The sequence below is a fragment of the Cyanistes caeruleus genome, chromosome 7, assembly GCF_971803275.1.
Source record: "Cyanistes caeruleus chromosome 7, bCyaCae1.hap1.1, whole genome shotgun sequence".
Classification (NCBI taxonomy): Eukaryota; Metazoa; Chordata; class Aves; order Passeriformes; family Paridae; genus Cyanistes; species Cyanistes caeruleus.
This window is the reverse complement of record NC_141707.1, coordinates 15,120,703-15,148,234: the sequence shown is the minus strand read 5'-3', so window position 1 is coordinate 15,148,234 and position 27,532 is coordinate 15,120,703. Positions and strand designations below refer to the sequence as shown.

Below are 27,532 nucleotides of genomic sequence, written 5' to 3'. Positions count from 1 at the left end.
ATAAACAAACGGAAGGAAAAAGTGGCCATGCAAAAGTTTCTTCTCTCCATTTCAATCCCACTGATTAGACCTACTACAGCTGATGTTCATATAAATTTTTCTAATTAGGGTAAATTATACAGGACAGTTTCTGAACAGCACATACATAATTTACCTGGTAAGTTTGAAGAAGAAACTGCATTAATAGTTCAGAGGAAAATTAACTCTGTCTGCTAAGGACTCCTGTTTGGAAATACATTTACAATAAAAAAAGCCTAAAGGCACTAAGAATCAGATCTTCTATTTCATTATGAAGACTTTTAATACCTTTGGTGCCCATTTTAAAACATTTCAGGTTAGATTCCTCTTACTTGTCAAGCAAAAAGCAATGAAATGGAATGGTCTCAGTATACCCAGGCAATCTCAATTAGAGCAGTTAAACTCACTGCGACCTTCCTAAGGGGGAAAAAAAAAAGTCAGTTCATGCTCTTAATACTGGTGGAACAGTGCATTAGTAACTCGTTGCCAATCTCATCAGGGATCCACTTGCACCAACAGGCCATGAGCAGTTCAGTACCAAGGAGCTGCTCCTTAAGCTGTATTCCAGAGAAAAACACCAGCTACACTTACCAAATGTTACTCTGCTAAAGAAACTTTTTTGTTTAGGTAATACTCTACCACTACACAAGGAAAAAAAAAAAACCTTCATGATAGTTAATAAACTGAGTGCTAAGCATAGTTAAAAAAAAATGTTTCCTTTTCCACCATAAGAGCTTTAGAGTCTTGATCACATGATGCATCTTCAGTGCATCTGTATTCCCAAAAGAACAGCAGAATTAGCAAATGGCTGATTTCTGCTAGTAATAAAACACTTGTCTTTTCTGCTTCATTATCAGATAGCTGAAGAAGTAATTTTGCCTTGGGTTTGGTCTGGTTGGGGTTTCTTTTCTTGGATATTTTTTGTTTGTTTTGGGGTTTTTTGTTTGTTTCTTTTTGCTTTGTTTTTAAATCAAGTGAAGTTGCTACAATCACCATGAAGCAATTTGAAAACTACCTCACATTTCTTCAAAACATGCATCTGAATTTTGTTAGCCAGTGCAGCAAAACAAAAACATTTGGAAGATGCTGAAAAAGGCTTCATCAAGAAACTACAGTGCAGACTTGGTAACACACCTCAATTGTTCAAAGCATTTTTGATATCATGCACAAATATTTGTACCTATTTTGTAGAAAATTTAAGATATTACAACCTTTGGAATCTTTAGAGAATAAATTGTAACAGAACTTTGACACATTTAGAACTTTAGAACTGATCAGTCATTTAAAACAAAACATCTTAGAAATAGTACTAATAATGGCTAGAAAAACCAGCAAGCAAGTTAAAAACAGAGGCATAAAATCTCCATAAAAATGTTTTTATTCCTTATCAGTGGAGACTGGCTGTGAAAAGAGGATCTGTGATGAGCTTTTAAACAAAAGAAACCAGTAATCCTCCTAGTTATCAGAGCCACTAAGGTATCCTGTTCCAGGGAGAAGACAGCTATCAAACCCAGCTCCCTGCCCTCTTGCAACACAGGGAAGATAGTTTTCAGCAAGAGGCTACACAAATTATGTTGAGAAATGCTACTCCAAAGCAGCTGTCCAAGGCCAGTGTTTTCCTCTATTCCACATCAGTCTTCACTCTCATCTTTCATTTTCTTTTTTTTCTTCTTCTTTTTCTCTGCATTCTGCAAACAAACAAATGTTGCCATGAACAAAGAGTAATGGAAGAGCAAAGCAACACGTGTAGCTAGGCAACAGGGCTCACAGCCACAGCATCCCCCCAGCTGCCACGCTCAGCAGAGCACAACCCAAGCCATGTCCTTCCTACGGTGCTGAATGCACTGGCTGCTTACAGGGGCAGGGAGGCTGTGCCACGCTGTCACAGCTCAGCACTGCCCTCAGGCCCTGCAGCTGACATATACAATGGACAGGAAATTAAACTCTGTTTTAAGAACAGGACTTCAAAACTGAGCAAAGAAGTTGGGTTTAGTCACATCTGCTCTACTGTTGCTAGAAGATATCAAATCAGCAGGTACAGCTTCTGCTCCCTGCAAGTCCCAAAGTGGAGACAGATGCCTGTAGATTGGCACCAAGGGACACTCTTCCCACTAGAGAAGATGCAAAGAGGGGGAAAACTAGAGCTGGGGGCAGGCAGAGGACAGGAGGGGAATGGAGGCATTGCAGTTACAAACTCTCCAGATCTTATTTGGTAATGCAAATCTTCTTGGACATTATAGTGATAATTATCACAAAATGAAGTTACTAGAGCAAAACTATTTGCATGTCATGGATTATACATACAAGAATTTCTCCCCACCCCTCACTCTACTCTGTTTTGGAGAGAAGTCAAAAAGGATCAGGTAACTGTGCAGTTCTGTCTCACCTCAGTTACGGGGCTGGTGGGGAGTTCCTCACTCAGTACCTCCTCTTCTTCAGCTTGCTTTTCCTTAGCCTTTTTCTTTTTCTTCTTTTTGACACCTTCACCATCTTCTACAGCTGTCCCTTCTTTACCACAGAAAGGACAAAAATGAAAGGCAGGTTGTCAGTTATTAAAAGTGCAAAAGGAAAAGCTATGAGACGTCAGAAGATGCAATGACTCCTATTTACCCTCTACCCTCTGCCTTGCCCTTACCTACTCCTTGCTATAACTAAAATATACAACTACTTGAGACACGTGTGCAGCACTATTCACATCCCCTGGTGAATTCACATCACACTATTCCTGTATGCTGCTCCCAGAGTTTAAAACAAGTTTGCACGTTTTCATTTGCTTGCCAAATTACCTTCAAGTACTCCATGAGAAAAGAGACCATTCACAGTGTGGGAAGTATTTTTACCAGCCACACAGGAGCTGCAAAAGTACTCTAAATCCCCCCTTGGAAATACATTTAGCCAGCAGTAGCTCATTCACAACTGATTTCTCTATTTTGATGTTGGAAATTTGTTAAGAAGCAAACCAGTTTTCTTTACTGTTTAGACTGGCAAACACAAAGATCTCACTGCAACTTTGAGCATTTAATGCAGAACCACTCTCCTATCCTGGACGACAGGAATTATTTATAATATTATTTATATAAGCTGAGAGGAATGTCAACCCAGGGAAAGATTTACTAGTGACCTTACAGTTACTTTTCAGAACTATTCATCAACAGCTGCCCTATCTAATCACAGTGGTAATGGAACTGTGATTTACCACTCACTTCCTAGAATACATCCTACAGTCTTAGGAATCTCGAGGTAAGGAAACCAAGCAGAATTCATGACCAAGCTGACAGCCTATGCAGCAGCCAGGCTGTTATTGGAGCATACTCAAGTTAAATTTATTTGCACAGCTGAGTCAGTGCTGGATCCCAAGTTTCACACAGTACTCATGACTAAGTTAATGATGTAGCAACCACTGTCCTTCAGTAACTACAAAATTGATGCTGAAACCAGTGGTGTTTGTGGTATGTATAGTTGCTACTGGAGGTATGACTGAAGATGTCATTTTCTCACCATATGGCCCCCAGGAAAGAATCAATTTAATTTTCAAGAACACTTACCACTTACATAATGAACAAGTTCAATTGCCAAAAAAAAAAGACCCAAACTACATAACCTCCTAACATTTTGGTTGTACTTCGTCACAAGTTTAGTTCCTCAAGCCAGAAGAAGGATTATATGAGTCAAAAATACACTTCAAACTCTGCTTCTAACATTAGCTTCAGATAAAAAAGTTGGCTTCAGGGTAAAAAATTTCTAGACATGTCTACAGAAAAATACAGCCAACCTATACATGCAGTTTTCTGATAAAAAACATACCAGAAGCAAAACAGCAAAAGATTCTAGATAAAAAAACTTGGTAAATATAACTTTGAGTGGATTCTGCCATGCACAAAATTCACAGAGAACAGTGTGTGAGCATAAGGCATACCAAACAGGTATAAAAATAAGTGTCCTCACCTCCCTGTGTATGGCATGGGGAAATAAAAAGTAGCTGAAAAATAAGCATAAACTATATTAAAGCCACACTATATAACAGGAGCATATACACATCGTATTTTGCTATGCTACATGTTTTTACTCAGTTGGATTGGTAAAATATGCATTTCCAAGAAAAATGTTGGGTGGTAACCTTGAAAAAATATTTTCCTGTTATTAACCTACATGTCATCGAATGTGACACACCAGGCAGTGGAATCTGTCACAATTTACAGTGCAGATGATGCACTGGGTGCTCACAGGCACTGTTCACTTCTCACAGCAAGCAGCAGAGCCCTCCCTGAAGATTTCAGCTGCTGCCTTCGAGCAAAGCTCGTCACAAGACTTGACATATTTGTACCTAGCCAGAATGAGGATAAAGGCTCCAGGGGTGCTGGCCTTTTCCCTCTAGGTGCAGTACTTCTAAGTCAATCAAGGCCAGTGGGGGTTCCTTTGTGAAACACAGCAGCTGACAAGGAAACCAGCAGCTCTGACTCAGGCACAGAGGCACAGAAAGCAGCACCCTGAAGAGCAGTTTGACTGATGGCCCTGTGAGTGCCGGACATCACCAGAAGAAGTTCCATTCACTCATTTTCCACCATTTTTGGCTAAGCTTTTACCCACAAGCCTGATGTCCTGATGTACCCTCTCCCTCCTCCAGACAGTGCTCCAAATGTACAGAATGAAGTCACGCTGCCTATCAGTAAAGACACCCTGTCAAGCTGTTGCTATTGTATCTTGCAGGGTTCACTCCCTTAAATTAAGATAGTTCTCTTTTCAATAGATACCTTCCCAAGTCACTGACTGCTACTATATCCTGATGCTAAACGCAAGCTGAAAGCTTCCCTGGGGACACTGGCTAGCCCTGCTGGTGGCATACATTCTGTTTGACCACATCCAACTTCAGAGACCACAGTCACAAAAACACCTGCCCTATTTCCCTTCATCAACATAAAAACAGGTTTTAACAGACAGCTCCTGAAGGGGATTATAGTTTGTTTCAGGCACTAATCCTTCCGCCTGGTTTCTTGTCAGGTATAAAAGGTGAATGTGGTTTGAAGTCCCACCTCAATCCCCAACCCCCTGCCAGTTCCCACTCAAAGTACTACGACTCATGCACCCCAAACAGGGAGAGAGAAAACACCACACATCTCATCTTGCAGTAACATTTATACTTTGGGCTGATATAATGCAAGGTACTGTCCCCCTTTACAACAAATATTAAAAGCAATGGCAGCTTCCCATCTCGTTTCTGTCCTTTACCTTTGCCTTGTAATTCAAACCAAAGGAAAACCTCTGGCTGAAGAATGCCTTTTTTTCTGGGACTACTTTTCCACCACCCCCATTTTTTATGCAGCTGCACAAACAGCATGGGGAAAGAGGGGGCAGAGACTTCTTTCACAACACACTGTCTGGATGTCTTATCTCTGACCAGGCAAAAGCTGAATAGAGCACTGCAGCAAAAAAACAACAGAGCCAAGAACAGCAGACATTAAAGGCTCACATGCATATTTAAGTGGACATGCAACATAAATCTTAATCTGGGACCTCCTCTGCACTCTTCTGTGTATTATGCAACTTGCTGAACTCCTCAACCTTCTAGGACCACCAAGCCCCTACTAGCACACTACACAATTATAGAAATCATGCTGGAAAACAGCAAGGCTATGGTCTGTCTAGCAAGTGTCAGGGAAATCCATGTACCTACCCATGCTGGGTGCTTGAATATAATTTGCAAACATGAGGCAATGCTATTTTCAAGGGTACAAGAGGACAGGCTGAAGGGATTAATTCTGCATAGAGGTGACACAAGACAAATAAACTCTCTGGAAACATTTATTCTATAGTCTGAAGCAACTGGCGCAGTTGGCACTAATGCCCAACGCATTACAGACAGTGTCTCCTCCATACCCAAGTAGCAAAAAAAATGACCCAGTACATACAAAGAACTGGGAAAAAGCAGGAGCTATTACCCATACATTTGAAGAATGACCCATCTTTTAATGAAGAAAAGCTACATATCTGAAGCCTGTACTTCAGGTTTGGGGAAATTTGAAAAACAACCAGCCAAACAGCACAGTAGTCCACAAGTACTCTGGATACTACCTCCAGTTCAAGGATACTAAGCTCCACCCAATCCCTAAATCTGGAAATAAATGAAGCAAACACAAGCAGGTTTGTGTATAAAAGCACCAACCACTGAATAATACAACTATGAACAGAGATATCCTCAAACTACAAAAGAGCAGGCTGGAAGTCAATGTAATATTTCACCTGCAACGAGCTCCTGCCTGTGAGATGTCAACACTTGCTTGATAATGCAAGGGAAGCCCAAGGGAACAATTCTGGCTATAGCAAGGGAAGTTAGTTCAAAAGCAGTAGCTGTGAGAACACCCACATTCTCCAAAAGCAAGTGGGCAAAGTTCAAGCCTCCAAAGTACTCATGTCCTTTTCTCATTATGTTAAGAGAACAAGCTGGGGCACAGATCTCAGCTTTACAGCACAAAGGATTCTCCTTCCCTCCAGCGTAATTTTACTTTTCAGCTATGTTTTAGGTTCCTGCAAGTTGCTCCCTCCATGTACACAGACACCATGAACTAAGTGGTGTCTGGAATGATCACACATCCCACCACCTGAGCATGAAGAGGTGTTGAACCAGCATACCTGCACTCTGATCCCCTAGAACAGAGCAGCAGAGAAGGCAGAAAGGGAAGACTCTGACAGCCCTCACCTGCTGCAGGCATGGGTAGTTGGCAAAACATGCAAGTAGCTCATGTCCAGATCTGGCTCTGGATCTCACAGAAGTGACTTTAAGTCATCCTTTTTTTCCCCCTCCCAAGTTACACACTGTTGAGAACAGAATGTTTCTTAAAATGAACCATAACATTAAACTAGATTATTTTGCAGTCAGTCACAGTTCAAAATCTTCCTTCACACAGTAACTTATCAGAGAAGGAAAGAACTGTGGCCACAGTTCAGTCCCCAGAGAATAACAATTGTTCGTGTATTACGTAAATTCAGACGAAAATTTCCAAGTGTCATTTCATGTCAAAGTCTGACCTTTTTATATGTTGAAACATGCCAGAAAACACTTCTATACAGACTAAAATAGTATTCTTGAAAGAAAATAGGGCAAGTTCTGGTTTTACAGAGAACAGCTTTTCTGTCAAGATACTAAATCCAAACTTGCTGAGCAAGAAATTCTGCAGGAGTATGAGCAGAGTTTTGTTTTGAAATGTTCCTGTATATTTACAATTGCTTGTAAATTGACTGCAGTCTGGTGTCAGTCTATAAAGGATCATTACCTTTTTCAAATACACTGTCATTCCCAAGGAGGAATACAGGCACCACCCAGGTGCTGTGGCTGGCTGTAATGCTAAGCCCAACTGCACGATGCAAACAGTGACATGGCAGCAGCACAGGTACAGCGACCAACCTTTCATCTCTGCTTTGAACTTCTTTGCTTTCACTGCAACCTCTGTGTCTTGCTCATCCACCTCCTGAATTTTGCGCTTCTTGGAAACAACAGGAAGTGTAGAGTCACCAGAGGGGTCAAAAACTTTTACTTCACTGTAATGAAGAAAAAAGTCAGTTTATATATTAAAGAAGAGCAAACCTTCAGGTAAGACTCTGCAGTTAAACATAAATTTCCAACACGACCTACCAAGAATATTTGAAAATCAATCTTGCTCAGCTAACAAAGCATCTACAGGTAGTGAGCCTCTCCCTCTAATACAAAGTGCCTTTGTCAGTAATCATGACTAGGGAAGTGATACCCTACAAAGTACAACTGCCTGATCTGAAAAGAAAATACCAGTTAGCTAAGAGTTTGATCCTGATTTATACCTGCTCAAGGTTCTACAGAGCACTTGAATAACCCATTACATTGATTTCTCTGATGCTGAAAGCCTATCCAGCATAGCCATATGGTCACAAGCACACAGCTCCCCACCATTTGGTGTTTTATTGTATTGTATTTGGTATATTATTGGATATTGTATATATAATTGTACCCTAGGGGTAATAATACATACACACACAAAGCATCAGAAGTAACTTTACTCCTGCTTTTTCTGCACTGCCTCTCCACCATTACAGAGAGAGCAAACTCACAATGCAGGGTAATATTATGGCTCATTGCTCTACCACCTGTATCACTGAATTTATGGGATATTCAAATATCTAATTTTTGTCTGAAACTGCCTCTTCTCAATTATTGCATGCTCATTTGTTCAGCCCCAAACTTCTCTACAGGCTGTAGAGAACCAGCCACCTGAAATCCAGCACTCTTTAATTGGAACTTTTAAGGGGCAACTGAATAATCAAATAGCAACGAAGCAGTTCTTCTCTTATTCAGAACAGAATTCCCACTGAAGAGAAAAGGAATTTTAAAACACTAAGCCTAAAATATTTCTCTCCCCAGCCACATAATGAACATCTCAACTTTTCTAAATTAGGAATCTGAAGTAGCTACCGTGCACATGTTATAAAAGCAACTGAAGCTGAATGACTGGGCTGGGAAGCATGTGGCAATGCCAGCAGACAGTACCATCAATTCATCCTCTAAAAATGGGAAATTATTCTTATAGGTATTAACAGTGCATATTGGTTTAAAGAAATTGAATATGCAGCCTTTTGCAAAAGGTGGACTCTGCTTCAGCTAAAGCTGAGTGAGATCTCACTGGCTTCCTTGACACTGTCATAATACTGCTAATTAAAAACAAAATAAAACCAAAAACCAAAACCAGAACCACAAAACCATAAATAAGACACATACAGCATCTCTCGCTTGGAAAGCATACAGAAATGTTTCACTTGAACCTCATCTCTAAAAACTGCCTCAGCATTTAACTTCTGACACATTACTTGGATTTAGCTAATTCATACAAAATCCATAGTTCCATACATGACTTAGATTCTCACCCATCTCCTTAAAACACTGTTTCAGCCCTTCTAACATGCCCATGCAGCAGTACTGCCATTTTTGTACTACAAGGACAATTTGACAAGTACTGAGTTAGTTTCCCTTTTAAGCAGCCAGACTATGCCAAACAGCCAGGAACTATCTTCAGATTCTCCCCAAGCCTAGACATGTTTGCAAAGCATGTCTAACAGCAGAAACATGTCCTGGCAGGAGTTCACGATTCCTCATTTCAAGAGGTCAAACCCCAGCATATATGTTGTCTCTTTAACAACCTCCTCCCTCAGCTCCTGCCTCTTGACAGGCCCTGATGCTTCATTCACTGACTGACACCGTCTGCAAAAACTGCTCCAGAAATCACAGCCGTCACTACACTTGGAAATGCCTGGCATATGGAAATTAAAGTTACAGCCAGATTCCAGAAAGATGTTTGGGGGCTGCAGATGGGTGCAACAGTGCTAATTTTTCCTCACAGAATAAGCACTGAGCCCTGGTTTTGCTGAGCTCTTGCCCTCTCTACACCGAAGACTCAGCAAAATAAGCAGGCCAAGCTGAGCAAGAAGTCTGCAACCAAATTAAGAAATAAACCCAGATGTCACAGCACAGACTAATAATAACTTCTTCAAATCCTCAGATGTTCAACTGCCCCAGTTGCAATTTGCAGTGTCACTTTGGGTACCAGAAATGTTCTAGCAGTGTCCAGAGTACATAAAGACCTTATCTATTGCTTAAGACATGTTACTACATATAAGACTTAAACAAGGAGATGAAGCTTTGCTCAGAACAAGTGGTGCCTGTTTCTTTCCTTTTTTTAAAAAATAAGATAGCTAAGTAGGTCTCTAGGACAGCTTCCATGTCAAAGAAATTAATTCAAACTCTGATTTTCTCCAATTTATTTCATTCAGAGTTGTAATAAATAAAGCTGCTATATATTAACAGCCTGCTTTTTGGGGTGCTGCTGGTAGCACCAAAAGTACTTCCTATCTGATGATGTCAATAATTTACTATTAGAAAATCTGAGAAAAAGGAAATTCTTATTAGCAAAAGAAATTATTATCAACATTTAAAAAGCATAGGAAACGTTTTCTGGATCTTAAGTCAACTCAACCCACAGCCAAAAAGCTTTTATAAATAAAAACACGGAGAGTTATTTTTACTCAGCCAAACTGAAAGGAAAAACTATTCACCTCTTGTTTTGGTATTTGTCAGTCTTGGCCAAGGCTTTTCCAGTGCCACTTATTCTTCTTAGCTACAAGAAAAATTTAGATATGAAAAACAAATTACTCATAATAAAAAGAATTCACAACTATTCAGCCCTTGAATTAAAAATGGAATGACAGACATATATTATGGGCCAAGCTCTTGTGTACCTGCACCAGTTTTACACCTGAGTGTAGAGTAGTGACAGGGAGTGTAACTGAGGTGAGAATGGCCTTCCTAATGATGATCTTCAAGAGCCCAGTTCAAGTAAGGGGCATCGACTACTGCATCAAATACACAAGTCACATGACATAACATGGTACTTCTAAATTCCCAAAAGCAGCTCAAATTTGTGCAACTTTTTTTCTTTGGCAAGAATAACTGCATGTTAGGGCAGGTATCACCCTATAGATGGCATAAAGCCAACCTTAAAGCCACAACACAGGCCCCAAACTAAATTAAATGTGTACTTGTCAGGTGACTGGTTTGTCTTTTGGTGTAAACTTGTCTCCTTTGCCTTTGTTCCGATGGGAAGTTTCACCTCCCATGAAGAGAGTGGGCAGGTTTTTCTGGATTTTTCTTTTCTGTTTCCAGTACTAGAGTATTTGCATCAGATCCAGCTTGGAAGGCTGAACCTAGTTGTCATTCACAAGATCACATGCAGCAGGCATGCCACCTAAAAGAGGAAGGGTCCCAATGTTCCTCCAGCACACTGTGCTGATGGCAACATGGAACAGCAGGTGTGGAGAGCCAGGATATGCATCAGGAGGTAAGAGGGCAGTGCAGCAATTTGCAGAGTAACATCTTGCTTTAGCTACAGAGAAAGCTCCCCAAGACTAAACACCACCAGATTCTGTCCAGATTCTGGGGAACCAGGGTAGAAAATGTGAAGCAGGGAGAAAGCACAAATAGTCCTACGGTAAAGAGAAAGAAACTATGAAGTAATAAGCCTATCCTTGCAATTCAGAGAGATGTAGGGAATGTAAAGTTATGATCTTATTCATCTTGCTCACTACCAAGATTTTTCAGTATAATGCAAATAAAGACAGCCCTGTAAACAAAAACAGCTGACACACAAATGCCTGCAGTCAGCTTACACACCTGGCCACTCCAACCAAAGCTGGGAGAAACTACAGGGTAAGAATGACATGCTACTGAGTGAGAAGAGTCAAAAGCAGTGTCAGAAAATCATACCCTGAATAAAAATGACAGCTTCATGCAGCTCTCTGCAAGACTTACCCCTCTCTCTTCCAAAAGCCTCAGTCTCCTCTCTACTTTTAGTCTGTTCTCAGCTCCCATTTCAGCACTGGTGCTCTCTCCAAGGGCATCATAACGAATAGTCAAGGCAGTCTTTGCTGCCAGCATTCGAGAAATCTGGAAAAGCCAAAAATAATATTAAATGCTAAGACCTAACATAAGGCAGTGATTCACTCTGATCTGGAAACCATACCCACATACAAAAGAACAAAGTAACCATTTACAGTGTTTAGCCCAAGAAATAATTAGTGTCTCATTTTTACAACACTGAAACACTGCTAATGTAACACCTTATTTCCTTGATAAATAGAGGGAAACATGTGAGACACAAGTCAGTTATAGGTAGTCTACTCTCACCAAACTTTAGATCAGGTTAGTCTGATCTAGTTAGTAATTTCCAGCTTTCTCCACAAACACATATTCATTTGCCTGTATTATAAAAGACTAAGCTTTAAGACCAAGCTATAAGTTACTCTAGCTTAAAAAGAGTCCAATTTTCAAGCAAGACTAAAGCCTTTAACACCTTACTTTATTATCACATAGAAGCAGAAACCTACTCCTTGAGAAAGCCAGCATTACATCCTAACTCAGCAGGAATACACACCTGTTATTACTCAGATATGTCAAAGGGACAACCACATTCACTTTTTTTGAACAGAAATGAACGATATTCAAAGATCTGTGGGACAGTGGTATTTTCCATGTAATCACAAAGCAATACAGTAAAGCAAGCCATGGAGAGAGCCTCACTGTGAAGTTCAAGCCACCATGAAGCTCAAGATAATGCCCTAGAAAAAGCCAAGCTAGTAAAGAACTATGCAAATTACCTTTCCTTTATTTTTGGCATTGCTTTGACCCACCAGGGAGGCATGATAGATAAGGCCAAACTTAGGTGTGTCCCTTTTAGTCTTCAGTGCTCTGAAGAGTGCCTTCTCAGCACCCAGTAACTGAACCGTTGAAGCTGGATGTTTTGCTAGATTCAGGAGGGAACCTAGAAAGAAGTGACACAGAGCAAAAGTAACTTGTCAGAGAAGCTGCTAGGCTAGATTCCTGCTTTTGAATAGTGTAAGAAGCTCAGATCCATCTATTTTCATGAGTTTCTCATTTGTTTCCTGAAAGACAGATAAACCATTTCAGCCTTTCATGCCTCAACTGTCTTGGTTTGATTTGAGCATCAGGAAAGAAGGCCGACTCAATAAAACATATTCCACCGGAATAATGCCCACTCCTGACAGCAAGAACATTTCCTCACAAAACTGCGGCACAGATAACTGAAATAAAGCTGCTACCTTGAGCCAGTCTGACTGTAAACACCCAATGTTGGTTTTTACCTCAGAAGTGACTGAACTGTCAGCAGGAGGCTCAGTAAGTGTCTCAGAAGAGGTAGTGACTTAAGTTGCCCTCATATTCCAAAAGGAATTCAGGCCAACTGAGAACTTCATCATCACAGACTACTACCAAGCTCATGCTGGTATTCTCAAGATTGCTGAAGTGCTGCCTTTGCTCCATTTACCACGGTATGTTCACCAGGCCTTACATAATGCTTTTAGCTGACCAGCTCCTCAGAGAAAACCTCTGATGAGGTCACCCAAGATTTATGTATGTTGATCACTGTAACTCACCTGCATGAGCAATGAGCCTTGCTCCCACCAGTTCTCCCACCATGATAGTGAGATTGGGAGCAATGGCCATCATTCTGTTCTTCAGGTAGTCATAGAGCTGTGTCCGATACTCTGAGATTTCAATCACCTGGCACAGAGTTTGGTTATAAGAGTCAGTATCAGCCAACCAAAAAATAGTAAGAGATAAATATATTGATACAAGGAAGTGCTGAGATTCCATTTTAGGCGACTAACAAATTGCAAAATGCAAACAGCCAAGAGCCAGAGTTACAGGAAGCTTTATATAGAGCATATTCTCAGAACAGAGCTACATCCACAAAGTATATTACATCTGTTCTGCTTATTCCCTTATGCAACTTATTTTCTCAGCAAAACTTCTGATAAAGAAGCTGACAACATGCCAAAGACAGTGAAACAGAACAAAAATACTTAGTAAGGGCATTTTCTTTAGGACAAAACTCTGGAATATCCAGTTTTTACATAAATCCTTGCCACTATTCTCTTGAAATGGAATACATGCTCTTTATTTGTTCCATACAAATATACACAGTTAGAATGCACATAAAAATGCTGCCTGGTCTAGACCAAGAACAGGAACTCCTAATCCTGCCACTCCCTGGTAGTCACAAATGGATCCAACTGGCACAACTGAAGTCAGAGGGTGTTTGTTCACACACAGCCCAGATGAGAGTAGGGTAGAACGCCTAATTCTTTTGGGGCTTCAGGCCCATTTTTAACCCCAGGTTTATCACCTAGCTTCCACAGTTACAGATTAAAAAGAGGCTATACAATGCTATTATCTCAAATACTTAAAAGTACAATGATAGCAAAATACCTCCCAAAAGTAAGACTGCCAATTTCAGAAGGCCTTGTGCAGATATCAGCAGCCTGAGATGGCTCAGATGAGGTAGTGACTGTGCACCCTCATGTCTGAACATCAGGAAAGCAACCATACAGGAATCATCACTGCCATCACAAGAGTGTTAGCACTGCCCTGGGAAAAGCTCTCCTTGGCAGAAGTGGCTCTGAAACCGATAAAATAGAGTCCTACTCCTATCCATCCATGTGTACATACCTGATCACAGAGATGGATTATGTTGTTTATGTCTTCTTCTGATACTTCTGTCCCCATGGAAATCTCAGCGGCAGCCTTCACATCCTCCTCAATCTCCTCTGGTAGGATGTCAGAAACATCAGAGGAAGCAAAATTGCTTCTGTCTCCTGTGGGGGACAGATGAAAGCATGTTTGTGCTGGGGGCGAGATGAACTAGTAAAAAAAGCACAGAAACAGATGAAGATAAAAGGCCAAAATAAAAACATTGACTCAAGTCTGCCATCACACTATTCCTAATTCCTAAAATATATGTCAGTGTTCTGACTTTATGTTTATACCAGCTAGGAATGGTTGGAAAAATTAAATTTTGAACTAGAAAAAAGCCCCAGAGAGCCCATACAGCATACTTCACCTTTTCAGTAGCTGGTTGCTGCAAAATTTTCAATGACAATATTACAAGAAAAGAATTCCAGGAAGCAGTCACTCACCACTAACCAAATCTATTTAATCGTTTCTACAACTGGGGGAAAAAAAGCTCCCTTAAAATAAAAAAAAAAAAGAAAAAAAATCATCAATACAAAGCACATGAGACCAAGAGGTGAGGCAAGTGTCCAAAATATATGGAAGGCTTGGTTGGTGATGTGGCATCAGCTTTCACTTAACCTTACAAATGACAAATTGCACCAACATCTAGATGCAAATATACCCTCCTTTTCTGCTGGCCCCATCTACCCTGCTGCTGAAGGCAGCACTGCTCAGGGAGAAGAGCAGCTGGATGAGCAGTGAGTGGGTCTCACACCAGTGCTACTCAGGCAATGCTCACTGCTGTGCCCCAGGCTCACCTGTCCTCACTACTCACCGACTTTCCGCACGCATTTACAGTACATGAGGTTATCCGTGATGATTTTGCCCAGCTCAGGGAAGTGCCAACCGTACCATTCCCGACAGCGCATGATGTAGTTATTCAGTTCTTTGTCCAAGTCATCAAGAAGCGCTATAAGAAAGAAGGATGGAGTTCTTTTTCTAAAAGGGCAACCTAAAAATGTGGTACTCTCAAACCAACCAATTTAAATAGTGTAAAGGGAGATTACCTGAAGCATTTCACTCTATAAATACTGGAATAAACCAAACTGCAATACACTAGAAGACTTTTCAGAAAACTGCATAAAACCAGGCACAATACTATAGAAATGTTAGAGTTCCCATGAGTGTGGCCTCGAAGTTTTATCACTGGGACCATCTTGGACAAACTCCCTAAGAGCTGCAAAGCACATTCCCCTAGAAGGAGCACGGCAGCCAGTTATCCACCCTCTTAGTCAGCCAAAGTGCTAGGCACAACGTTAATGTAAAATCTAGCTATCCAATTAACTTTGAGGAAAAGATGTTTTAATGGTAACAAACTATCTTGTATTCCATTACTTGATTTAAAAGAGCAAGCCTTTTAGTTGCTGTTATAATATAAATATACCAAAGCCAACGGGCTCACCATTTACTAGATATGACAAATAACCAGATTTATAGTTTATTAGAGCAGAGCACCTACAGCATATATTGCTAGAGAGCCCTGAGGCTAAAATATTTCCTGCCAATGCAATACCAACATTCCCATCTGTTGTCTCAGTGGTAGTGACGAAGGAACTGAATTGCATCATTAATTTCAGTTTAACTATGTTTCATCATTGGCAACAGTCTGGGAATTAAAATTCCAAACAGGATTCTTCACCACTGCTTCATAGCAAGCATGCAGATTATGTGTGTGTCTTCAAGGAAAAATGAGAAACAGGCTTTCCTAGCTGCTTCAACAATTTCAGTCAGTTCTATTTCCCATTTAGAAAGCAAGGAAGACAAAATGCAGCATTACACACTGCAGTGTGTTTTACATGCTTAACATGGGAGTCTGTTTCTACATTGCCCTCCATGCAAGACACCAAGTAAATGATGGGTCAGAAAATTCTATCCTGTGGGGCCCATTCTCCCAGCACCACTCAGAAGAGGGGCATGTTGGGAAGGAAAGCCCTTACAGGACTCAACTAACACTGCCTGTAGTTCAGCTGATTTCTATGCTAAGAAAAGGTGGACACCAGTTTATTGTATCACCCCAAAAATGTTCCTGCTTGTGGAAAACCCTACTGAGAAAACAGACTTTATGCCTAGCTGAACATCAGTGCCTCATTTTCTAAGACATCCTAGGAGGAAATTGACAGCAATATTTTTCTTTAGCCAATGTAAAGAAGTCAGCTATTGTAAGCCAAATCCATTAATAATTTAAGCTCTAAATATACTTACAAATTGCCTGGATAATCATGGTATCTACTTTGTCTGGGCTGAATTTCAGCTTGTATCGGGAAAGGCTGAGGAGACACAAATACAGTTTCATCAGCATCCTGACATCCTGTTGGAGAATATGCCCCACCTGTTCTTTTTTAACACGAGTACAGGTCCACAGGTTCACTGAAACCAAGCTCAGGTCTGTGCCACTGACTGCTCTCAGCTGTGGCCAGAAGCCACGCTGACACAAGCTTCTCAACAGCTCTGACATGTGTCCCTCCCGTACCCTGTGACCAGGGTGAAAGGGAAAGTTAAGGTTATTTGTACCACCTGCACAGACTGAACACGAGTGCGGTGGCAGGAAATTAAGTGGCTCTTGGTTTTTCTGCATGGTTCCCCACAAAATGTATTTGTCAACAGCACTTCCAGTTGGGCAGCAGCTGGAGGCAATCCACAAAACTGCACCTCCCTAGCAGCAAATACCAGCAACGCTAATGTGAATCAACAAAAGAAACTTCCTGGAACAGATTCTCACTGTCTGAGAAAGCCCATTAACATCTGGCTTTAATGTTATGTTAACATTTTCTATGTATGCTACAGTGAAAGACACTTGGTATCAATGAGAATTTGCATCTTAAAAGTCCTTTTTCAGTATTATCGCCTATTTTCTAAGCAAACACACTTTTAAGGAATTAGCTACAGCAAAGCATTTGTCTTACATGCCAATGGCTTGTGACAGGACAAGCTCATGTCAGAATATGGATTAAAAAGTTACTCGCTAATGGATGCTTGATCCCATGGTGATCCAACAACTTTGTATTGAACTACTACTCCACTAAATCTAAAAAGCAGCAAAAACAAGGTGGGAAGAACAACCCTGCCTTTTAATATTTGCATTATCTATTATATGGGTATTTATTCTGGCACAGATCATCAAATCATGATCTCTACCTTGTCTCTTAGTGGCAGTGGAGCTTTAGATGACTCCCTTGGCTGGTCCAAACACATCCCAGACAAATTCCTGAAGTATGTAACTTGAAAAGGAAAGCTACCAGCTTCCATTTCGGGTGAAGATGAAGCCTTTCCCTAAAGGGAAAGCCCTTCCTTTGTAAAACAAGATTTCAGATACAAAAGTATCTTGACTTAGGGAGTATGAGACCACGCCACATACTCAAGAGACACTTCAAGCAACACAGCACAGACAAGGACACAGGAGTGGGGCAGACACAGGATGAAACAGAGCTGTTATAGGAACCCACCTGTGTGCCAGACCCAGGCACATAGCTGCCATCTCTCGAGAAGGGAGGCCTGTTATGAGCCCTTCAATCTGTGAGCGAATTCCTCTCATCAGCTCTGTAACCATTGGGCTGTGTATACAACTCAAATTCAGCTTCTCCTGCAGTGTGGAAATCAATGGTCCAAAGTCAAGCACAACACAACATTCCTCTGAAGTCCTTCTTGCAGCAGCCTTACATCACTTTCACTGGTTTCCCACTGCAATCCTGTGATCACACAAGTTTCATCCATTTTTGATGCTCAAGGTAGTGACACTCCCAGGTCCCCACACAGTTAATATTCCATTTTGAAGAGCAGTTTTATAATTAATGTTCTATCTGCTATGTAGAACATTCAACTTAAAATTCAAGATATTGAAGTTTACTAAAAACCATTTGGCCACAGAAAGAAAATTCAGAGGTAGAGGGTGCCTTTGTGCCTTTTTCAGAGAACAAGGCAATAATTAGTTCGAATTCCTTAACATTAAGCCCTCATTTTGCTGCCTACACAGTCTCTTAAGACAGCATGAGGAGGTCCTCAGAACAAAGTTCACTGGAATAGGGAGCAATCAGATGTGGCATGGGAAATTGACGCCAAGAAGATGCTGGAAAAGGCAGTCCACCTCCAGTGAGCCTCCTTCTTCCTCTGGCAGGCAAGGACCAAGGGGTGTGCACAGCTGCCTGCACACTGAGGAAGGCACAATGACCCCTCCAACAAGACAATAACTACTGTTGCTGCACCTGTTAGTGAGGAATACGTGTCTGCCTGGCTCAGGTTTATCGGTTGGTTCCTCCCCCCACTCTTGTTCTGGACGGGATCATCAGGAAAATTAATTTTTTAACTTGCTGAGATTCTAACCAATATTCAAGAGAGAAATCAAGCAAATATGAACACCTCAGTACATTCTTACTGTATCACTCACCTGTGTACTCAAGACAACATCTTCCCTGTACAAATTAGGATTAACTATCCTCTCTGCTGCTAACACAGCACTGGCAGCACAATCCATTGCTGGTAACTGCAAAATCTCTGGAATCTGACTATAGCATTTCAGTAGCATGAAACAAAAGGAAGAGCAGCAAAATCGGTTATCACCTTTATGACACCTCCAAGTTTGGCATCTGCCACAGCCAACTGCTCATGAGCATCTTTTGCTACTATCTTCTTGAGAATCTTCTTCAAGTTCTTGCTGAGCTTGCCTTCTACGAGAGCTGTGGATGCTGTATAAAACAAAAAGACCAAAGATGCCGTTTCTTTCCCCTCCTAAAACCTGTAAAAATATTACTCCTAACTTCATGCATTTATTTTAACTGTCCACAGTAGCTCTAGTCTGAGCTGCAATACTGCTTCACCATGCAATAGCTAAAAATCAAAACAGAAGAAAATTATATACTTCCTCCTCTGAAAGCCTAAATCAAAAACCCTTCTCCCAGTTGCCTCTCCTTTCTCCATATGTTTTCAGTTCTATTTTTGCCAATTTTGTTTAAGGATCTCTACAAACAGTACGCCATATGTTTTAGATACATATTTAACATTTCCAACAGCAAGGTTATATGGGAATATTTCGTGTATCATTTAATTAACCAACCATTTGCCAGGTCCCTTAGGCAGCAACCATGATATCCTAAATTAAATAATGGCTTATTTGCATTCTCTGGTGATGATAATGTACTATCTAAAGCCCCAGGAATGATGCCAAACTGGACAGTCAGACAGACCCTTTTAATACAGCATGCAGACAGGAGAATCTTTAAAGGATGCTCTTCATTCTCAAACATTAATAGATCTCTAAAAGCTTTACAATCCCACACAATACATTTTAAGCAGGCACTTATACAACTCTCTTTGAGGGTCAGCTCTGTGCTCCACTGAACTTCTGTGATTGACATCTTCATCAGAGAGCAGCAGCCAGTGATTTTTGGTTTCCAGAACCCAATGACATGTAAGAGTAAAATCAAAACACTATGCTGAGTCTCCTCTCAACCCTTCTGCAATGCAGATTATTTTCCACCCTGCAAGCTGACCATAAGCATCTAACCCCCTTGAAACAATCACATACATAGTCTTCCCTTCAAAATAAATGAGTCATAAGAAGTCTGAAACTCTCCATTTTACAGATACGTCAACTTGAAGCAAAGTAGTAAAAGGTTTTGAATGCTTTTGTTTGTTTGTTTTTTTAATCAGCCTAACTATACATGAACTGAATCCAAACCTATGCAAAAAGCAACATAATCAAAAAAATATGCCATGGAGAGGAATGTACAACTCCAATCTCAGCTCTTTTACTTGCATCTCATGTTTGATGGTTGTGTCTCCATTCTTGCTTCTTTGTTCCATTTATAAGCTATCCCTACCGCATCAGAATATGAAGAACTACTCTTGAATTATAAATGTGGAACATTCACCTACTGAAGTCATACAGCACATTCAGCAGTAATTGTCACACCATTTCTAAATTATTGCCTAGAATTCCTACTATTTATATTCAAACCAAGCCACACATCAAGCACTTAAGTGTAGAATTAGTAAAAATTATTGAATATAAGGCTTTTCATTTTGCTTAAACTCCTGTATTTAAGGAGAACACAGACCTTTTTTTAGGCTGAAAACCACAGGCACAACATGTGTCCATAAAACCCAGGTGGCTGTAATAATGGATGTTCTCTAATACCTATCTGTTGTCTCAGTGGTAGTGACGAATTGTTGACTCAAATCAGTGATATTCAGCTTCAACAAGAATCCATCATTGACAACAGACAGGCTACATGCATCAGCCACAACTTACATGCTGCTCATTTATAAGCTGCTTAAAAACATGCATTGAAGGAAAAAAATAGACCTTATTACATCTTTATTGCACTATAGACTGGATAGATGATCTCGTAACTACCAAAACCAGCTCACTTTAAAAAACTTATAATTTAAAAGCTAAGAAAAGAAAAAGAGCATGGACACAAGTAAGTAATGAGTGAACTGGTGCATGATAGAGATTTGATTTTTTTGTAATAATAGTGTTAACTCACTTACCAGCAAGTGCTTCTGTTGTGTCCTGAAATTTTTCGAAATGTTTTAGCTTTACTCTACAGAAATAAAATAGAAGTGTGTAAAGAAGTGTACATAAACCACATGCTAGAACCATTTTATCTTTTTTCTGCCTCTGCCACTACAGCTCCTTTCTTTTCCCTAAGGCTTCAAGAGAGCAGAGATCATAATGCAAACCCTCAAAAAGGACTGAGAGCACTAAACTGGTCAACTGAATCTGTTGTGACTTTTCAGCTGGGTCCCACAATAGTTATATAAAGGGAAAAAAAATAAGGGGATTTTGATTTGGTGTTTCTTGGACCAACAACACCAGAAAACCTAACCCCCCTCCTTGCTTTGTAGTTCATATTTAAAGACAGACATCATCCATTTAAATTTCAACACAGCACCCTGACTGATGATAGCATCTTCCCACTCATCTTCAAAAGGAAATGTTCTGCCTCTGTGGAATGTAGAGCCTGCACAGCTCAGATTTAACATGCTTTTCAACCAAATGCATCTTCAAAGACTCAAAATTCGAACTGATTCATTGCCCATGAATCCTCAAGTCTTCCCCTGTAATTAGATGTTAGAATACAAGTTCTGAGCTGAGCTTAAAACAAACATCAAAAATTTCTTTCATGCCTTAAGTGCTGACCAGAGCCAAAAATCATATGAACAGTGTTCAACTACACTGTGTCAGATCCTTAGGCACAGCTTCCCTGTACCCCTCACACAGTCTGTGGTGGTGATATATAGTTACAGTTAAGAAGCTATCTCAATCCAGTAAATTCCTTGTCAGGGACAGGCATTTAACTAATCCAGCCCTGATTAACCAGTGCTCTTTGTCAGTCAAGTATCTGCAAAGGAAGCAAGGTCACAGATAAAGCTGAACACTTGAGTTAAGCATTTGCAGATCCCAACAAAAGCTTCAGGCTTACACTTTTGCCTTTTCAGAAAGGCAAAGGAGGAATTATTTTTATCAGAGTAGAGATCCCATTAAGAGCCACATCCTGTATAACAAGTGGCCAAGATGATGTTTCCAGGACAAGATTAACCACACTACAAGCAGGCAGATGTGGGATATTCTGGCCTCTGCTCTAAGTACTGTTACAGAGCAGGATATATACAAAAGGCATAGCTTGTTTAGACACATCCATTATAATCAAAGCTGGTTAGAAATCTTCCAGTAAAAACACCAGACAGACTTGGAAGGAACCCACCATTGTCCCCAGCTTTCAGGCAATCTGCTAGAAAGGGCAGCTTTATCAGCGGATGCTGCAGTCCCTGTACAACTCTGCGGTGGTGCTGACTTTCACTGATGGCACAGGCAACAACACTAGCTCTCAATTTACAGTGATTTACATAGTTCCATCTGGATTAAACTTTATTTTTCCCAGAAGAATTTCCTGCGAGCACAAAACCCTGTCATTTCACTGACACTTCCAGCATTACAAGCTTGGATGTTCTTGTCAAAGCACCCACATCACCTTAAAATATTGTTCAATTTTTTGCTTTGGTGACACATGGTAATGACTTCTGCTGCTTAATTACACTGTAAAGCATTTCTTTCACTTTGATATTCCATTGCAAGCATCTCAGAGTATCTAACTTCACATTATCATTGCTCACATCTTTTACAATACTGAAACACAAAAATCAATACTTCATTCTGAACTCCAGCTGCGTGTAACTGCAGGAAGCCATGTCCTTCCACAAGCCACGCTGCTATCCCCACATAAAGCTGCTTACATTTTGTTTGCTTTTTCGGGAGTTTCAAATTCTTTCCACAGACTGTCAACTTCTTGAAGCTTTTTCTCATTCAGAACCTGCAGGAAAAAAACGTAACACACAACTACATTTAATTCGTTTTTGAAAAATCTTCAACCCAGGAGACCTGAAACATTTACAGTGTATCAAACCACTGTGCAGTAGTTAATACTGATTATGTCAAACTCAACTTCAGTACCTCTGGTTTCACCATTCTCTCTCAGCAGCTTTACCCTACGAGTAGACAACAGTACAGCATTTTTACTTTCACCTGAATTACAGAAGTTCTTCAATAATGGCTGTGTCCTCTGGGACCTGGCACATCAGAGCAAAACCCTCTTCTTCTTTATCAAAACTGGGGTTGTTCCACCTCCTCTACAGGACCCACTCATAACCACAGTGACCCAAACCCAAATTTGCCACTGCTTTGGAAATATAAAACATCTGGGAAACCTAACAGAAAGCAGTGATCCCCAAAGTTATTTTCATTAGCCAGAGCTGACCCAAACAAGAAAGAAAACATCTGTGAAGAAAAGTCATCACCACAGCTTGGTCATCAACCAAGCCAAGAATTACCTAAGAGGCAGCAATGGCTTAATCCCATCTCTGTACAGGGAACCCCCTCAGCTTTTAAACAGCACAAGATGAACACTTACACTCCTGGAGCCTATAGACACTTCACAAAATGCAGATTGCATGGCAAATTCCCAGAAAACTACTCAGGGGAATAGTCAAGATCTTTACAACACTGTGTTCTCTAGTAATCACTCAAAAATCTTGTTGTTTTGTCCCCACAAAACAAATACAACTTAACTCAGTGCAGAAATCACTCCCAGTATTATGAATTTTGCTCCCTGGCAGATTTTTAAATCCTGGTTGAAGAAGGCTCTTTTTTTTTTTTTAACTCAATTATTAGCTGAACAAATAAATATAATTATTAACTTCCCACATGACTGTGAGGCACAGAAAAACCTTGAGGCAACTCTTCCTTTCCTCAGCTGAATGATTCGCTCCTACACCAAGACCTACAGCAAGAACTACACAGCATCCAGAAGACAATTCTTGCTCACCAAGGCCTAAAGCCAGAACACAATTAGGCTGGCAACAAACATTTGTGGTCACTGCTAGAAAGGGAAGGGGGTGACCATAACTGTCCCCAATATTCAGAAATACAAAATCTGTTCAAACCTCAAATAACTAAAAAACAAAGAACACCCCAAACCCCCAGCAGTGTCAAACTTCAGAAATGCTTTAGCAAGGAAATAAAAAGTAGCTAAACTCTGCAGAGAACTCTGCATTCAATACAGAATGAACACACAAATATAAGAGTGACACACAAGGCTGCAGGTGAACAGCTGCTCTGTCCAGGGAAGGAATGCTGGATGATTGAGAGCTTTTCCCTGTAGATGGGCACTGTGACTGAGGCTTTGGCATCTCCAGCCCTGGCAGCTGCCATCAAAGTCAGCATGGCAAACCACAACCTGTCTCAAAATACATATTTTAATAAAATACTATTTCTGTTCATTTCCAGCACCAAGCTTTCACCTCTCTGCCAGCCACACTGCGCAGCCCTGCCAGCCAGCCCCAGCTGCTGACACCTGCAGCAAACACTGCAGCACCTCTGCAGAGACCTGCTGCAGTTCTCTTAGGAGGAGGGTCCTACAATCTTTGCTTTATACTTTCTTTGCTGTCAGAAATTGGAATATTCCTTATTTTCAGCCCCTCCTGGCTGCTGTGAAAGGTTGAAAGTGCTTGGCACACTGCACCAGAGGTTTCAACCTACTCAAAAGACTTTTTTTAATTATTGTTTTTAATAAGTGATGGTGCAGAATACTGTTCTGTGTTAACATCCAGTGAGCAAAACCTTTAGGGAGACTGCTATCTGTGCATCAGTTCCCCAAGCACAAGTGTTGAGAGGGGGCACAGAACAAAAGCTATCTGCTTTTAGAAGTATTTCTGACTTCTTCCCAAGATACATATCTTGAAATCCTCCTTGCCTGAACTGCACGGCTTCACCCCACTGAGGAGGAAAAGTGTCAGGACAGAAGAAGGAAATATAGTGCTCCACAGTGCAGCAAGGGTGCAGTTCTGCTGCAGGCAAAGGAAACCAGAGCCTTGCTCTCTTTGCACTTGCACTCCCGTTAGTACAAGCTAAACCCTAAGACTAAGTCGGAGGGGAAAAAAGTAAAGATGCTATGATTAAACTATGACGAGGCTGGTAAAACTATAGGAATCAACACCAGAGCCAGAGAAGAGCCAAAGAGGAGCATGACACTGTAGCAGCTCTAGTTTAGTCTTGCCCAAAGCCCCGAGAAGCTGCAGCCCTGAGCCATCCGCTCAGGAGGCCGGCAAAGCCCTGGGAAGGTATCTGCTTCTCCCTCTGGGATCGGGGTCGGGACACGGGAATGCTGCCGGGCTCTCACCTCCTCGCCAATGGCGCTTTCGGGCACGCCCCGGGCCGCGGCCCCGCACGCCCGGGAAGGCGCTGCCCGTCTCCCCCGCGCCCCCTCACGCATCCGCAGGGTTCTGCGGGAACAGCGAGGGCACGGCCGGGAGGAGAAAGCGGTCAGCACTCCCGCACCCGGCTGTCCCCACACACACCGAAAAGCGCACGAGCAAGAGCGCCACTTCCTACGAAATCCAGGCGGGCAGAGGGAAGGAAGCGAGGGCCACAGGTGATGCTTGGCAGGCGCTGAGGAGTTCCCCTTCTGCCCGCCCAGAACCTTCAGTCTCCTGCGGCAGCCCCTTCCCCGAGGCCTCGCTCACAACGCGTCCCCTCTGCTCCCACCTCTGGCTCCGCTCGCCCCCCGAGGCGCCGCACGGGATGCGGGGGCCCTCACTCCTTCCCTCCCTCCTTCTCTCTCTCATCCCCCACCCGCGTTTCCCCGTAATTCCCACAGCAGGCCCGAAGCGCTCCCCTCCGCCCTCCCTGCTCCGCCGCAGGTCGGCGGCCGCCACCCGCCGGGTGGGAGGCACGGCGCCCCCAAGCCGCAGCCCCGCGGCTCACCTTGAAGATGGCGTAGCCGGCGGCGGTCTCGAACAGCACCAGCATCGCTGCGGCGGGCGGGGGGCGCCACGTGCGCCGCCGCTCCGCGCCCCGCTCAAGCACGCGCGCGCCTCACGGCGGAACCGGAAAGGGAAAGCGGCGGCGGCAGCGGAAGCGAACGCGTGCGGAGAGCGGAAGTGGTGGGGCCGCCTTCCTCCCGCGAGCCACGTGGCGGGGCCGCGCCCGCGCCTACACCGCGGGTTCGAGCCTCCTGACGCACAAACAGGCGGGATCTCAGGAGTCGCCGGTGTGCCCCTGTGGCGCCTCACCCGAGCTGCCCGCGCTTCCCCGGGCGCCGCGGTTGGCGGCAGGGTCAGCACCGTAGACAGGAAGCGGGTGTGCTCCCCGGGACGCGGGGGGCCCCTGCTGTTTCCCCAGCGGATCCCGAGACAGGTGTGAGTGGGTGGCCCCTCGGCGACCCCGAGCCGGACCGGCCGCAGAGTCGGGGTTCAGCCGGCGCTCCCGGCCCTCCGCACACGGCGAGGCGCGTTCTCTGCCCGCTCCGCTCCCCTCCCGCCGCCTGACCTGCAGTTCATGGCACAGAAAGCAGTTCCTTTACGTAAACAATTGTTGACGGAGCGCGATTGTGCGTATTTAAAAGCTTGGCTTCGACGCCAGACAAGCACCAAATTCTGCCCACATAAAACACGCGTTTTGAACGCTGCGTGTTTCCCCGCGCTGCTGAACTCTCCCCGGGGCACGGGCAGCTCTGTCCGGGGGAAGGCAGGGCCGGAGGCGCTGGGGCGGCCTTTGTGTCCCCCCCCTGCTTTGTCCTTGGGCAGCCCGGCTGCGCACAGCGCGGTGCCTGGCTGACCTACTTGTGTGCGCGGCCCTGCTGAGGAAGCGAGCAGCTGCCTGCCGGTGGGGGGGCAGGCGGAAAGCGCCGCTCCTCGCCCTCAGAAATCCCCGCTTCTTTCACAGGCAGGGTTATCTGTACTGAAAACAGGAATTTTCCTACCCGCGGGAAGAGAGGCTCTAAGAAACGCTTGAGTTTTGATTTATATCAGACATTCATTGCTGTATTTTATGCAACCATCTGTAGGAGTCAGCACGCCTTTGTTTCCTCCATGTAAGGAGTATGCTGGAAAGCCAATAGTCAGAGAAATACGTGGACTTGCATAATTCTGAAGGGTTTTTTAGGTTGTTGTTTGGTTTTTTTTTTCCCCCAAAGGAAAGACTTTGGTACTTTACATAACATAACCAATTTTTTAAAATCCCACAACCAGTAATATTGCCAAAGAAATTAGGTTCAAGGAGGTAGAGAATTTCCGAGTTCTACCTAGCTTTAAAGTATTGTTTCTGGCCCTGCTGGCAGGCTCAGGACTGTTATTATGTAACAACTCCGGTTACTTAGCTGGCTGCCCTAAAACACTGCATTCATCCTGTTTGCTAGCACTAACCCCTCAAGCGAGCAAATTGGCATTATGAGATTACAGATTGCTCTTAAATTAAAGTCTGCTTTTTTAAGAGATCTGTTTCTGATGGACTGAAGCAGCTTTGCACAGACTGTATGTGTGGGCCAATAGCTTTGAGAAAAACAGTTACAGCTATTGGCTCCTAAACGATAGGGCAGCTTTAGAGAAATTAGTCAACAGAGGTGAACTTTATTTGCTTCAGGTGACTGAGATTAAGTGCAGATAGGGAAATAAGAAACATTATAAAGCACCTGAGAATTAGTGAGGTTATTAGAGCAAGTGTCATTGGTGGTGCATGTAAATGCAAAGCTGACTGGGTTTTGTGGGAAGAAGCTTGTGTAAGTGTATTCGGTATTTTTAAACCAGTTTTTGTTGTTTTCTCTTTCAGTGCATTCTACGTTGAATTTGAGCTGTCAAAAAAGAAAAGCAGGAGCTTTTCTGCTGTATGTTCGTGATTTTCACAGGCTCAGCAGAGATTAGCTTTGAAGATCCTGTACAAATCTGGCTTGTGTCTTGAAGCATCCACAACTGATGGAGCAAGAAGGGAGTCAAGAAAGGTGGTGTTACTGTTAGTGTGTATGCTGATGAGCACATTCTAACCCTGTACTTTTATGGCCATGTATGGGGATAGGTAGCTGCATTCTGGCTCACATGAGTGTTAGCTTTTATTATGGGATTACACAAAAAAATTTGGTTTGTGCC

General features: G+C 42.5%; 1 protein-coding gene and 4 non-coding genes across 5 annotated transcripts; all 5 read right to left on the bottom strand.

Moving 5' to 3' along the window:
- Nucleotides 1–1,378: 1,378 nt before the first annotated feature.
- Nucleotides 1,379–25,792, bottom strand: NOP58 (NOP58 ribonucleoprotein). Its single transcript, XM_086897207.1, has 15 exons — nucleotides 25,377–25,792; nucleotides 22,352–22,428; nucleotides 20,606–20,658; nucleotides 18,674–18,798; nucleotides 17,563–17,699; nucleotides 16,322–16,386; nucleotides 14,895–15,029; nucleotides 14,057–14,202; nucleotides 12,982–13,108; nucleotides 12,187–12,350; nucleotides 11,342–11,476; nucleotides 10,090–10,151; nucleotides 7,418–7,551; nucleotides 2,405–2,526; nucleotides 1,379–1,706 (listed from the first exon to the last, which is right to left on the bottom strand). The coding sequence occupies exons 1-15, from the start codon at nucleotides 25,419–25,421 to the stop codon at nucleotides 1,650–1,652; spliced, it is 1,584 nt and encodes a 527-aa protein (XP_086753333.1). The 5' UTR covers nucleotides 25,422–25,792; the 3' UTR covers nucleotides 1,379–1,649.
- LOC111932356 (small nucleolar RNA SNORD11) lies at nucleotides 12,729–12,814 on the bottom strand. The gene has a single exon (XR_002866110.2). It is a non-coding gene; the product is annotated as a small nucleolar RNA SNORD11 (small nucleolar RNA).
- On the bottom strand, nucleotides 13,873–13,956 carry LOC111932352 (small nucleolar RNA SNORD11B). Its single transcript, XR_002866106.1, has one exon. It is a non-coding gene; the product is annotated as a small nucleolar RNA SNORD11B (small nucleolar RNA).
- Nucleotides 15,641–15,728, bottom strand: LOC111932355 (small nucleolar RNA SNORD70). The gene has a single exon (XR_002866109.1). It is a non-coding gene; the product is annotated as a small nucleolar RNA SNORD70 (small nucleolar RNA).
- Nucleotides 20,250–20,338, bottom strand: LOC111932354 (small nucleolar RNA SNORD70). Its single transcript, XR_002866108.1, has one exon. It is a non-coding gene; the product is annotated as a small nucleolar RNA SNORD70 (small nucleolar RNA).
- Nucleotides 25,793–27,532: the final 1,740 nt, after the last annotated feature.